At 35.3% G+C, this 15,433-nt stretch overlaps 1 protein-coding gene across 2 annotated transcripts in view; it reads right to left on the reverse strand.

Annotated features, from left to right (window-relative positions):
- Positions 1-15,433, reverse strand: part of CASC4 (cancer susceptibility candidate 4) — a 105,504-nt gene continuing 90,071 nt past the window's right edge. Inside the window, exons 9-10 of one of the 2 annotated variants that reach the window (XM_008574100.1) lie at positions 7,150-7,317; positions 1-1,078 (exon numbers count right to left, since the gene is read on the reverse strand). In XM_008574100.1, coding sequence (XP_008572322.1) covers positions 1,008-1,078; positions 7,150-7,317 — 239 coding nt within the window. In that variant the 3' untranslated portion in view covers positions 1-1,007. The remainder of the gene's footprint in view (positions 1,079-7,149; positions 7,318-15,433) is intronic. The other variant, XM_008574101.1, reaches the window with a different exon arrangement.

Consider the following 15,433-nt stretch of genomic DNA (forward strand, 5'->3'; position numbering starts at 1 on the left):
TTACAAACTTTTAAGCTATTTTAATAAAATGGCTGTAGACTTTACTGTACTTCTATTTATCTGTGCATTAATAAAAACCTGTTAAAATTCCTTACTTAGTAATTCTGAAAAAGTCTAGTCAAATAAGATCACTAAAAGTACCAGAAAAGCTTTGAAATACTGACTATGGATTCATTTCAAAGTAGATTTAGTCCCTTTCAGATTCTGACATTTAAATCATGAATATCTTCACCAACTTGAATTCTGAAAATATAAAAATTTTAGCTAGTGCTCGCTATAGTTAAACAGTATTGGTTTTACTTGAAAAACTAAAAATTGAAATTATATTGTCAATTGTGCATTCCATAATTTCAAGAACTAAGTTAGGTATAACTCATAAATATTATGTATTTGCAGGTTATCTCAACTTCCGTAGGCTTCAGCTGAAAGTTTATTCACCAAAACACACCAGCACTCATGTAAAATAAAAGGAGTAGAGAGGTGATTTTGTACACATTGCCTGGTGTTTGGCTTCCAGTTTCCCTTCCTTTATTTTACTATTTTAGGCATAACTCCTTCAAAAGCATGGAATGAGCAGATAGAACAGAACACCTGTTGGACTAACAAGAAACTATTAGTATATAAAAAGTTTTCAGCTGAATAACTGTTCTCACTGTGGTTATGCTATATGTAACATATAACCTGTACAACCATTTTCTCCTGTTTGTCTGTCTGTGGAAAGAATTAGGCTCAATAAAATGTGAAATATACATTAGTTTGCTTTAAATGCAAAGATTAACTGTTTTTGGCTCAACTGTATCATAACCAAAAAAGTCTCTGCTTTGATAATACAATATGAAAATGTTCACATATTTACATGGGTACATTCCTCAATCAAAGTTTTTCCTTAAGTCTATCTCAGTTTATCAACTGATACAACTGATGTTTACAACAAAAGTCAAAAATGATGAAGTAGAAATGATTCCATTTTACAGCACTTTAGGTTTTCTGAAGTATTCCTTTAGGACTTAAAGGACATCATTGAAACGATGCTTTCCATACTCTGCAGGATCCATTTGAAGCTCTCGTTCTTCATCATCTGTAAGTGAAATAATTATGCATCAAGAATATTATTTTTTTAAGTCACTGCAGAAATCCAATTAAATAATGTCTCAATTTTTCTCAGCCTTAAAGTAGTTTTCTGCTTTTTATTTTACACCTACTGCAAATAGTGTTCTATTTCTTAGTTGCTTGGTTAAACGAGTGAAAAGTCTATAATTATTTTGGAAGATTACTTAATTTTGTTAAACCTTTTGATAGATATATAGACAGGCAGGCAGGCAGACAGAAGTAGAGCTAGATAGATATAGCTAGCAAAACTTTAGGAACCCCAAACAATGAAGAGTGTTAATGTTCTTATATAAATATATTATTTTAATAATGATTTATTCCTTTAAATTAAGACTTTTGGTAGAAACCTTTCTGTACTTATTTTCATGTCTTTAAAAACCAACATTTTTTCTAATTATTAACTTAATCCATACTGGTAATGTAAAAATTTTAAAATAAAAGGTAAGAAAATAAGTTTCTCATAATCCCAACATTTAACATTTTAGTGAATTTCTTTGCTTCTCTGCAAATAGCTTACTCTAACTTCCTAAATAAAGTATACTAACCAAAATTTAACCTTTTCTTTACCAAAAAGAAATTATTACATAATATTGTTAGATAGTAAGATCCTCAAAGCCTCTTTGAGTATCTATATTAAATGACCCCAAATACTGCTGTGCAGTTTGACTTATTTGGCTCCTTCTTATCAGCTGTCACTTTCACTGCTGTCAGTTTATTTACCAATAGTAATCCTTCTTTTTTAATTTTGTTGCAAAATAAGATTGCTCAAGAGTATTATAATTATGTTAGAACAAGAATGAAAAGTACCTCAGTCAGAGCCTAAGATATGCTCCTTTTTGAGTACATAGCTTTTAATGATATCTTTTGGCTACTCTGCAGACTTAAAAATGACTTTTTTTTTTTTTTTTTTAAAGATGACCGGTAAGGGGATCTTAACCCTTGACTTGGTGCTGTCAGCGCCACGCTCAGCCAGTGAGCGAACCAGCCATCCCTATATAGGGATCCGAACCCGTGGCCTTGTGTTATCAGTACCGCACTCTCCCGAGTGAGCCACAGGCCAGCCCAAAAAATGACTTTTGTTATTTTCTGGTTCACAGTTACCCAATAGCTTAGTTTTTGATAGACTGAGGTGTTACTATTATAATTGTCTGAAAATATAATTTTATATAATTTAAAGAGAGGTATACATTGGAATCCAAATTCATTTGTATAATATAGCTTTCTGAAATTTATTATTATAGGTTTGACAGGCTTTTTACTGTAAAATTTTGTTCTTTCAAAAATGCCAAACAAGCCAACTTTCTTTTTCCTTTCCACAACTTTCCTGTTAAACGTACAGAAATTCTCATTTAGAATTGTAGGCAACCACTTTGCACCATATTCTTAACAAACTGATCTCATATCTTTAATAGTATAATCCATTAAGTGTGATAACCCCAAATCTGTTATGTGTAACATTTAGAATTATATCCATATTTACACTTGTATTTCGTAAATATGCTAATCAATGAACTTATCAAAGAACTCTCTGTACTTCAAAAAATTTATCTTTGGTTTTAAAAGAGAGATTAATCACTGGCACCTCTCCAGAAAGGACTCCTTAGGTTCCATGTTATGGGACCTCACCTTATGGCTATAAACACATCTTTCAGGACTTTAGTAATTAAGTGAAGACTTAATCACCATGAAGCAGTGGAAAGTTTCTAGAAATATAACAAGAAAGTTATTGAAAGAAAAAAATATTATAACTTTTGGGGATTTTTAAAGAAATAAATTTAAGAGAAAATGAGATAAAGGCAAAAGTCGAGAAATAGAAAAACTGAAATCTACTCCCGACTCAGGCATTTAACATACATGATCTAGTTCCTACATTTCTTTGGACCTCTAATTATCTTCTCAGTAGAAGAGGGATAACAACTGTTTTTCTTACCTCAGAATAAAATAATGTAAACGAAGGCCATGTTTACTTGCAAAGACCTCTACAAACATAAGGAGTGTTTTTGGTTTTTATCAATTTATGCTGCTTAGCAAAGTTTAAACATGGTGCCTTCACGTTGTTTTTCAGAATTTCATAAGATTTTTACCATACTGCATTGAACTATCACTAAAATTAACTACAGTCCATTTTCAGTGTAGCTATTCTACCAAAATTTGAGTTTCTACCAACAACCTCTTTGCATTTACCTGTAAAGTATTATGAAATTACGTAACCAAGTCTGATGTAGAATAACAGATAACCACTAAATATAATTATATGAAGTAATATTTTGGTTCATTTTAGAAAGCAGTAAAATGTATAAATAGCCCATCCAGGTACAATTACTATTATAGAAAATATAAAGACAGTCATAATTTATTAAATAATTCCTAAATTCCCTCAAGAATTCAAGAAAGGACTACCTGCATAAAGAAAGATCTATCAAGTAAGAACTTCTTGGGCCAACAAGCCAGTGAGGCTTCACTAAAAAGTACAAGTTAATCCACAGGCCAAAATATAATTATCCTCTAAAAAAAGCAGACAACCCAGGGGAAAAAATTCTCAATTTGCTTTTACTTTTAAAAAATTATTGTATTCAACAGATTTGTATTCAACAGATTTATATAGTACTTACAGTGTGAAAAACCCTGTTATGAGTGCTGAACAAATATTAAATCATTTAATCCACATACCAACTGTTGAAATAAGTAACTATATTCTTTCTATTTTACAGTTGAGGAAATTAAGGCATAGAGATTAGTTAATTCACAAGCTCACAGAGCTAGTAAGTGGTGGAGCTAAGATTTAAATCCCGGCAGTCTGGCTCCTGAATGCAGGTACTTAAGCACTATGCTAAGCTTTCTTACATAGATAGACTTGGTAATTTTTATGCATTTCATATTCTGTTAAACAAATTTAGAACATCTGTGGTATTAAAGAGTAAAGGGAATTTGCAAATGTCCGTCTCCTTACTATGATAATGAATTTTAAAAAATATGTTACCATCAGATGTGTAGGGTTTCCAGAGTTAATCATTTAGTTAATCTTTTCAGTGGGTCACTAGAAGAAGTCAGGAAAAAATTTTTTATACCAACATAAATAAAATGATATTTCCTTTAGGATGCTTCAGAAAACCAGGAATTAGAAATCAAAATAAACCATGGTTGAAAACACAGAAAAAACAGGCCCCACCTAATTCTACAAGAAAACACTCTGCAAGTAGTGTTGACCCCAGTGATCAATATGTATGAACTGGTACCAGAGATAAGGCTGAAATCTTTTGGCTCTCTATTGGCAGAGATGCTGCCAAAGCCTCCAATTCACAATCCAGAATTTTGGAGACCAAAGCCAGAGCATACTTACCTAAGGCCAGAACTTTATTCTTCAGCTAGAATTTCTAATTCTAGGGACCTCACACTTTGAGAAAAAACACCTTCTACTACTAGAGACAGAGCAGAGAAGAGCCACTACCAAGAGAAACTTAATAGTGCTTCAGAAGTGCATGCTTCAGGGTTTTTTTTTTATATCTTTGGCTATAAAGTCTCAACGGTGGAAGTAAAGTTTCCACTTTAGTTCCTGGGTTTGACAATAGATGTGCTCCAGGCATCCTGAAATTTGAAACATTTTCCCATGATACTTGTGTTATGTATAGTGATTCCACTGTGAATGTGACCTCACAGAATTTTAGAACTGAGAAGGACCATCTATTCTACTTCAGCACTCCCACATCCAGATGAAGAAATTGTGACCCAGAGAGTTTAAGTGACTGGAAAAGCAATACACAGCCTGTCTCTTGACTCTCAGCCTTATGTTGTTTTTTCCACTCTATTTTACTGCTTGCTTTGGCTACAAGTTCAAACTGTACTGGGAACCCAACCATTATTTCTACATTGGCAAAATGAAGAAATGCTTTTAAATTCCACATATTCTCATTTAATAGCAAACATTTGGAATTCAACTTGTTGGTAAATTAGAGAACAGCTGTAATTCCCCCTCCCTACTTTATGGACACTTAATACTATACATTAAAAAATCCCTGAAGACATGTTTAAAATTATTGAGGTCTCTTCAGTATTCCTTTTTAGTTAGTTCACCCAAACTTATCCCTCTTTATTTGCTGGAGCTGACTGATGATCTTGCATCCTTCTGTTCTCTGTAATAAGTCCCCTTTGCAGCTGCCCTATACTCCTGCTACTATCATCTAGTGAACCCCCAAATGGGATAAGAAATGTTAAAGGCAACCACCAACTCAAGTAAGATTCACTTGCAAATAAGGAAACCCCCAAATTAAACAACCCCCTTCCTACTTCACTGAGGATATCATCTTAGGTAATTTCCTTATTTTCTTTCGAATCAATGAATTTATTTTCTTGTGAAAGGAAAGGCACTGCGGCATGAGGGAACTAGGGACCTGATATGGAAGACTGGCAATGACAACCAGGGGTTGGGGAGGGAGAAGGGCACAAAAAGGGATAGCCAAAAATATAAGAAATGATTGTCAATAATGGTTGAAATTAATTGCTTTAATAAAAACCTCAAAATTACCCAATGAGATGACAGAAACGCTTAAGAATATTTATAGTGTAAATGAAGCAAGCTTATATGACCAGAAGTTAAAGGGTTATTTCCCTAGTCACAGTAATAAGAATAAAAACTCAATGAGAAAAGCATAAAGTTATCAGTTAATGATATTTATTTGAGGGGCCTATGTATGAAGTACTGTGGGAAGTGGGAATTAAGGCAGAAAAGGATACAAACAAAATAGAAGACAAAATAAACAAAAATAGCTGTCCTCCAAGAGCTTACTATCTAAAGGGTGATATGATGTACATGCATGAAAAGGCCTTAAAATGTAATAAATAATTGCAAATAAATATAATCCAAACAAATCACAAAAGCAATGAGAAAAAATGGTAAAATTTATGAAAAAGGGATATTATAGAAAAAGTGAGTCCAATGTATTCAATATTACCAAAAAGTAATTGAGAAATTCTCGTCAATATATCCTTATATAACCCCTAGTGCTTATTAATCCCTCTTCTATCCCCAATAAACTAGAATGTATTATCAAGATGATACCTAGGTGGAAGTCAGAGCCTCCAGTTTCTCTTTTTCTACTAAATGTAGTATTCAAGAACTCCTATATTTTCTTATGAGTTTTATAAAAACAATTCTTGTCATGAACCTAATTAAAAATTTAATCACTTTCAAAAGAACTACAGAAGAAATCAAAACAGATTACATTAAAAAAAACTTCATGCATCATATAATAAACTAATACATTACACACTAAAGTCATAATCAACTTTTACAGAAAAAACTCCACAAATACTACTAAATGATATAAACAGGCAGAAAACAGGCCTAAAAACTTGCAGTAAAGCAATATACTCTGATATGCATGCATGGATAGGGTTGCATGCACACAGGTAGATTCTGAACTTCCCCTTAGTTAAAAGCTCAGAAGTAACTGTTAAAAAGAGAAATATGTTGAATCTGTGTATTAAACATAAAACAGATAAGTCATCATAAACTGTTAAATATAAATTTTAAACCTTTCAGAAAAAGTTTCAAAAAGAGCCTTCCTATGCTGTATCAGTGATGAAATAATCTTCAGTGTGAAGGAGATCATTCCCTTTGTGGCTTTCCTTATATTAAAATAGCTGCCTGGGCAATATTTAAACCTAGAATAATGATATATTTTCAGATAAGAAATTGGAAAAGAATTATTTTCTGAGAGCATTTGCCCTTAGGTAAAGTCTAGAATTATTTTAAACAACTTAATTCTAAAATTTTTGAGGTTTCTGAGTTCCAAATTGTAACTGCATAAATAATACACATAAGATAATAACTAAAAATGAAGAAAAATTAATAAAATAATTTACAGGTCTATAAGTGCTATCATAAAGTAGTTTTCAAAATAAAACTGAAAAATTGCACAGAACCTCTTTGTATTAAGATTATACTTCTATTAGTAAGTGGGGTATATTCTACACAAATTCAACCAAAAACTTAGAGGTGGGTTTCACGTCACAGCATGGAAGCCAGGCCCACACTCTCACCTTGGACGTCTTCCTCTCCACCATCACCATCTTCTTCCTCATTGTAAGCCAGCTCAGCCTGCTTGTCTGCCTCATACTCACCTACGTTACCATCATCCCCATTATAATCCGCCAGTTTAGAGCCATGCTGCGGATCAACAGGGGATTCATTTTCATCAAAGAATCGGCCTGTGAAGTAGGTAGAGGATTAATTCAAGAGTAAAGAGAGAAGAAAAGAAGGGACCTATACTGAAGGCAGACCAGAAAGTAGACAAGTGAAACCTGGTAACTTCCAGGGTACTTGGTTATTAAAAGGATACATTTTATAAAGGTTATCCAAGACAAAAGTAAATAAGAGTGAAGACTCTGAAAAAAATTAAGAATTTCTCTTTTGTGTTAATTTTCGTATTTGCTACTTTAGGATTTCAATGTTTTCTTAAAGAAAAGGAAACCATTTTCAGGATTGTTTTCCTAACAATTTAGACAAATAGAGAAGTTGTTGGTTAACACTCTAGGAGAAGAATAAATCATTTATTACTAGACACAATACATATTTGAAATATTACAAAACCCAATACATATTTGAAATTACATGTATTATGTCTAGTAATAAAATGACTTATTCTGCGAGGCTGGCCCGTGGCTCACTCGGTAGAGTGTGGTGCTGATAAAATGACTTATTCTTCTAAAGTATTAAACAAACGAATAATTATGAATAATTTTTCCATGAATAATTTTGAAAACTTTTTTGGGAAAAAAAAAAGTACTATGCAGGCTAATTTCCTTTTGTATACTAAGACAAACTAACAAACCTGAATGCTATCTCAGATTCCTTCCATAATATTGATTTACTATAACCATGAATTTTCTTTTTCTTTTTTTTTTTTTTTCTCTTTTTCCGTGTCCGGCAACGGATCGCAACCCTCAGTGTTGCCCCTGTACCGGACCGGGACCGGCAACGGGATCGCAACCCTAGGTGTTGCTCCCGCGCCTCGCTCAGCCAGTGAGCGGGAACCGGTCTGTATGTGGGATCCGAACCCTCGGCGGGAGCGCCACCACGCTCCCAAGCGGTGCACTATAGCAGTGCGCCACCGGGCCGGCCCCTATAACCATGAATTTTCAATGGGAGAAGGGCAAAGAGAATAAACTATTAGAATCCCTAGTGGTATGTGTTTTGAAAAATATCCCAAGTAATTGTGATTTATCTCTTACCATTTCCTAAGCCAGATTTTTAAAAAGTCAATGGAAGCTTAAGAAAGTTGACCTACATGAGGCTGTTATACACATTCATAACAATTAGAAATCAAGAAAAGCAACAGACATAACACCTACTGTATTCAGCTACTCAACTAGAGATTGAGATTAAAAATGTTAGGCACACTAAGATCCAACTCACAAACACAAAGCTCTATTTTGACATTAAATTTAACTCGCATAAAAGTAAATTTTATTCTAATCCCTAAAATATGAAAGAAAATTACTTACTGTTGATGTAAGAATTTAAGATAGGGCTAAAATTTTTGGAATATATTTCAAAATTTACATTGTAATGAGACACTCAAGAAAAAAATTAACAGCTTCCTTTGCTTGGAAAGAAAAGTTAAATACAAATGGAAAGAATTAGAAAGGTCCTGGTGGGTTCTACAGATGGTTCACCATACAATCAAGCCAATGTATTTCTAATTCCTGGGTAAAGAGTCAACCAGGAAAATAGTAAAAGAACAAATTGAACTTAGGCTTTTAAAACAGGGAGGGAGTAGGAACAATAGGAGAATGAAGTAATTGCAGCCAATAAAAAGAGCATGAATTCATCATAAATCTATTCTAGAAAAAATGTTGGGGTATGTAGAATAAATACAAGGAAAAGTCGATAAAATAGAATTTGGGAAAAGAAAAAGATACACAAGAGTTAAAAAGGAAAAACAGTAATAAGAGAAGAATAAGTAGGCTATTTGTGAGAAAAACACCCTGTCTCTTAATTATAGTAATATAAAACAAACATTTTGGTGGCTTTTACTATCTCTTTTTCTAATGATAAAATAAACGATGCCAATGTAAGTAGGAAAAAATGAGATTAACAGAAATCTATATTTTCTTTTCCTCCATACGCAATATTTACTTATGGACAAAACAGCTAGTACTGTTAAATCATCTTTATGCAATGTGAAACTGCTATTTTAAACATATAAACACTTAGATATTGTAGTTACCAGTGAGTTTTTCAAAGTACACTATTTCCTCCAAGAAAACTTTTTCATTTATTATCAGAGTTATGAAATTCATTAGACTAAAAAAATTAGTTCTAAGTTATTGTAAAATATAGTTAATTTACTAGTATTGTAAGATATGGATTAAAGAAATGGCCTATCTGTCCCTATTATAATATTCCAAAGTGTCTTTTTTTTGGTGTTTGACTGATGATCTGGCTAGCCTAAATTCAGTCATAAAATTTTAATACTATAATTACAGTGACACTCAAGAGATAATTTAAAAAATCAATAACGAGAATGGATGACCACACAACTGCCTTTTTAAAAACAGTAATCTGTGCTGTTATACCCAGGTACTTCATAAAGTTCATGGAAAGATTCATATTCTGTTTTAATTCTATTTTTTCTAAAACTTTTTGAAGTACCCTTGTATGTACAGAATTGTCATGTTTGGAGAATTCTTGGACAAAAAGATAGGAAAAAAACAGTCAGCTACACAAGTCAAGTCAGGGACATCTACAAACTTCATATTAAACAGTGAAAGAATGTGACAGTACAGATAAAAATGCATAATGTGACCAATATAACAGACTGCAAAATTATATAGTTTTCAAGCAACACATCAATGTGGGTTAGAGTTAGAAGGGGAAGGTCTCAAAAAGAGGTAACATATATTAAACTATGACAGAGAAGGAAAAAAGCATTCAGAGAACAGGTAAAAACAAAGATGGGGTATTCAGGAGATAATAAAGAGATTCCTATGACAATTTATGTTAGAAAAAGGAAGGAGAAAAAGGACAAACAAGGGCCAGCCCGGTGGCGCACTCGGTAGAGTGCAGCGCTTGGGAGCGCAGCGGCACTCCCACCGAGGGTTTAGATCCCATATAGAGACCGGTCCGCTCACTGGCTGAGCGCGGTGCGGGCGCGACACCGAGGGTTGCGATCCTGTTGCTGGTCGCGGTACGGGCGCGACACCGAGGGTTGTGATCCTGTTACCGGTCACGAAAAAAGACAAAAAGAAAAAAAAAAAAAAGAAAGAAAAAGGACAAACAAACTAAAAGCAACTGTGGAAAATCTTTAAAGTTAGAGATTTTTAAAGACCTCCTATATACTTTACACAGTCATTGTTTGAGTCAAATGACAAAGTACGGGAAAGTATCTACAACGCTCTTTCATCCATCCAACAAAAATTCACTGATGTATACGGTAGGTATTGTGCTAGGCACTGTGATACAAAAATAACCTTCCCATCTCCATCTCCTATAACTCAGTGTAGTAAGGGAGACAGACACATAAACAAACAATTAGAAAGTGATGCTACGTGTGCTATAGCACAGTGATCTAGAAAGTAACATCTGAACATGGAGATAGTTACTACAGTTGGTTTCCATTTGATAGAGTGAGTTTGAACTTTACATATAAGGCAATAAGCAATTGTCATGATTTCTTTTAAGCTTCCTGAGAACAGGAATCTAACCTGCCTTATGCCCTACCAGCAACTCCAGTATCTATTCGGGTAAAAAGCCATGAAGACTTAGACTAGGAAGATATTTGCAATACAGTATTCAATAAATTACATGAGATATTCAAAACTTTATTATAAAATAGGCTTTGTCTTAGGTGATTTTGCCCAACTAAAGGCTATGTAAGCATTCTGAGCATGTTTAGGGTAGCTAAGCTAAACTATGATGTTCATTAGGTTAGGTGTATTAAATGAAGTTTTGACATGATATTTTTAACTTACTATAAGTTTACTGGAACATAACCTCATCGTTAAGTCAAGGAGCATCTGTACTGAGCTTGGGGTTACAGTAAGATATCCAAATGAAAATGTTTCATAGATACATTGAAATATGGATCTAGATTCTAGGTGCAAAGTGAGGGCTAGACAAGTAGATTTAAGACTCCTAAATTTAAAGATGACAGTTTAAACTACGAAAAGATAATTTCTCTTAGGAAATAAATATTTACAGAAAACATCTATAACTCAAAGGAGTGATCTCAGGGAATGTCTATATTTAAGAAGGGAAAAAGGAAGTAAGGAGGACAAAGTTATCACATGATGATATAAATCTGTGATGTGTTTTGACAAGAATTTAGCACTACACTTCATCTCTGAAGCATTTTACCTATTTTATGACCTGTAATTCAGTTCGATCCCTCAGTAACCAATGTTAAAACTATGCCCACCTAGGGGAGTAATATGGTAATTATGTTTCATTTGGATCTCCATATTTTCTTATATTGTAGTAAAATTCAACTGTGCATTTGAATATTATTTTCACCCTAGAGGCCAGCTGAAAATGATTAACTTATAGTCTATCAGCAACAAAATAGCTTCATCCCAACAGTATAAACATGAGAAAAGAAAGAAGCAACATATTAACTATTGAAAGTCTTTGAGCATTATCAAGTTTGAAAAACAAATAAAAGATTATTTTCAATATTTAAGCTGAGCCAAACTAGCAAAAGAAGCCTTCTAAATATGTAATAAGCATGTACACATGTATGAAGTTTTCATACATCTCCTTCCTTTAATTCATATACCATGTGGACTAAGTTCAAATACTCCGCATCACCTAAAGTATTAAGCTTTTGTTATATTTTTCAGTTTACTTTAAACAATACAGTAGAACATCATATGGAATGCTACACATTCTATAAAACACTAAATATCAGACTACAAACTTTAAAAAATCAGTTGAAAATGAAAAGAACAATATTTCTCAATCACAAAAGGACATTTCAGTCAAGAGAAATTAGGATTTATATTTTGAATGTGTACTATAAATCAGAACACCAAGATAAATCACTTTTTTGATTCATTAGTTCAAGATTCATTTATGGGTTTCAATTTCTCAACTATTCTATTAAAAAGAGGTTTATATTTTTCATGTCATTCTTTTAATATATTACCACTATTACAATTTGAATTAGTCACAATAACTCTAGAGAGAAAGAAAAGGAAAGTTTGCTTTAAAGGAGGCAACTTTTTCTAGCCTTCATCTCTGGGTAGTAGCCACTTATATTTCACTCATTCATTTGGCAGTTAACACATTTAACTGACTCTTACATTATTCAATTTAATAACTAGAGTTTTGACTATTTCAAGTACCCCTGAGGGTAAATTACATGTGATGACTTATCTGTTGAGACATGAGTTATAATCATGAAAGCTGGGAGGGTGGTGTGGGCAAATTGTGACAAAAACGTTTCTGCAGGCTTTCCTCACAAAACAGGAGCCTTGTAACACCAAGGTCAAGGGTTCGGTTCCCCATACTGGCTAGCCACCAAAACAAAAACAAAAAACTCCACAAAACAGTATGTAGGGAAACTACTGACTGGCTTTTGATTTATTTACTTTGATTTCACTACCAGGAATATATTGGAGAAAGAAAGACTGCACTTATTTTGTATCTCAGGGTATAGGACTACATGGAGTAGGACAGGAAGGAATCTATTCTATTGGTTGACTGGACTTATGGAAGGTAAAGAGAAATCAAGGAAGTGAAAGAATCATGGTAGCTAGAATTTATGGCTAAAAGCATCCGAACAACCTTACCACCTCCCCATTTTCAAGGCAAAGAGGTTCAACTGCTCTTTCCCCTTCTTTACATAATCCACAGGCTGCCCTTTTGCTATTTTTTCCTTAAGACTGATTCTATGCAGGGGAGGAAGAAGAAGGGAAGAGAAGTAGACAATATGATTTGCTTCAAGGTCAAATACTGTTCTCTTTTGCCTCTCCCTCTTACTCTCCTCCAAACCTTCTGGGCCAGCCTTAGCAACAGCATAGGATGAAGGGGCTTGAGATGGGAGGTAATTTGCTAATTTTTTTTTTTTTTTGTCTTTTGTCTTTTTTCCGTGTCCGGCAACGGATCGCAACCCTCAGTGTTGCCCCCGTACCGGACCGGGGACCGGCAACGGGATTGCAACCCTCGGCGTTGCTCCCGCGCGTCACTCAGCTAGTGAGCGGGAACCGGTCTGTATGTGGGATCCGAACCCGCGGGCGGGAGCGCCGCCGCGCTTCCCAAGCGGCACACTATCCAGTGCGCCACCGGGCCGGCCCATAATTTGCTAATTTTTGAAGAAGTGATAGCAGGCATACATCAAATATGCATGACAACTGCATTAATCCTATATACATTAAATATTAGGACACTCCACTTCAACTTCAGTATTCGAGTATTCTTTAACATGCAGAATAACTGATAAACAAATTCTTGTATGCCAAAATTGATTGCCTTTCTGAAATGATATCAAGAAAAAAATTTCACTTCAAGACAATATTATATAACATTTAAGAATGGAGCAAACCATTTTTCAAACATTTTACAAAATTTTTTCTTTTTAATTTAGCACTATAATTTACATTTTATACATTTATTGGGTTTTTCTATTTTATTAAATATTTTCAGATATACAGAGAAGAGCGGAGAATATAACAAACATCTATGTCCCCATCACCCAGAGCTTTGTCAAATTTTCACATTTGTTTCTATATGTGTTTCAGAACTTTTAAAGAAATAAAACATCACCCATACAATTAAAGTTCCCAGGGTATCTTTCCCTAGCATTCTCCTCTCACTCCAAATGTAACCCCTGTCTTAAACTGAGTGTTAAACATCCCCACATATTTTGTTAATGTGGTGAATTACATAGATTGATATTCAAATATTAAACAACCTTGCATTTTCAAAATAAATCTAACATGGCCATCATATATATCATTTTTATCTGTCTCTGGATTTGACTTGCTAATATTTTGTTCAGAATTTTTACACCTATGTTAATAAAAGAAACGGTCTTGCAATTTTCCTTTCTCATAATATTCTAAGTTTTGCTATCCAACTTATGCTGGCCTCATAAAATGAGTTCAGAAGTGTTTCCTCTTTTTTAGTTCTCTGAAAGAGTTTGTGTTAACCATTTTGGCATGGAAATTTCATTAAGGGAAAGGTTTTAAATAGACATGGAACTCTTTAGATTTTCCATATCTTCTTGTGTCAGTTTTGTATGGAGGTGTGTTCCTAGGCCATTCTCTGTTCCACCTAAATTTTCAAATGTGACTTCTGGTCAAGATGGCAGAATAGATGGTCCCTAGCGTCACTCTCTCCCACAAATCAACTGATTTAAACTATAAAAACATAACATCAAGTGCATATTGAGTGGGGAGACGTCCAGCGGGGAGGCAGAAGCTCCGCAGAGACCACATGCCCTGCGGGACCGCCGTCGCAAGATCCGGGAGATAGGCTTCACCGCCACCACCCAGCTCCATTCCCAGCCCAGCCCAGTGCGCACAGAGTGGGGAGACATCCGGCAATGGAGGCGGAGGCTCTGCAGAAACCACACACCCTGTGGAGCCGCCATTGCATGATCCAGCAGGTAGGCTTCACTGCAGGCACCCGGCTCCATTTCCAGCCCGGCCTAGTGTGCTCAGAGAAGGGAAACGTCCGGCAGGGGAGGCAGGAACTCCACGGGGACCAAATTGCTGCCGCGCAATCCAGCAGCCTGGCCCAATGCGTACAGAGCACAGAGATGTCCAGCAAGGGAGATAGAAGCTCCATAGAATCCACACACCCTGTGGGGGGGCCACCGCCACACGATCCACCAGCAGGTAGGCTTCACCGCCGCCACCCAGCTCCATCCCAAGCCTGGCCTAGCACACACAGAGCAGGGAGACATCCTGCAGAGGAAGGGGAAGCTCAGCAGAGACCACACGCTCTGCAGTGCCACAGCGCATCCCAGCAGCCCGGGCCAGAGCGCACAGAACAGGAAGAAGTCTAGCACGGGAGGTGGAAGCTCAGCAGAGACCACGCTCCCTGTAGTACCGCCCCATGATCGAGCAGCCTGGCAGAGTCCAAGCTAACCAGAGAGGTGGCTCCCCGGAGAGGCACAAGACCCGAGGCAACCACACATGCAAGGCACTAGTGGCCAACTGAGCAGTCACTGAGGTAGCCATACCAAATTGGCAACCACAGCAACATCTTAGTCAGTCAATACTGTCAAACGTGTGGACTATGAAACTCCCTGCCACAAGGAATAAACATCAAAAAAAAGATACCAGAAATACAAAAAATCAAGAAAGTACACCACCAAAG

The sequence above is a fragment of the Galeopterus variegatus genome, unplaced genomic scaffold (genome assembly GCF_000696425.1).
Source record: "Galeopterus variegatus unplaced genomic scaffold, G_variegatus-3.0.2 Scaffold997, whole genome shotgun sequence".
Lineage (NCBI taxonomy): Eukaryota > Metazoa > Chordata > Mammalia > Dermoptera > Cynocephalidae > Galeopterus > Galeopterus variegatus.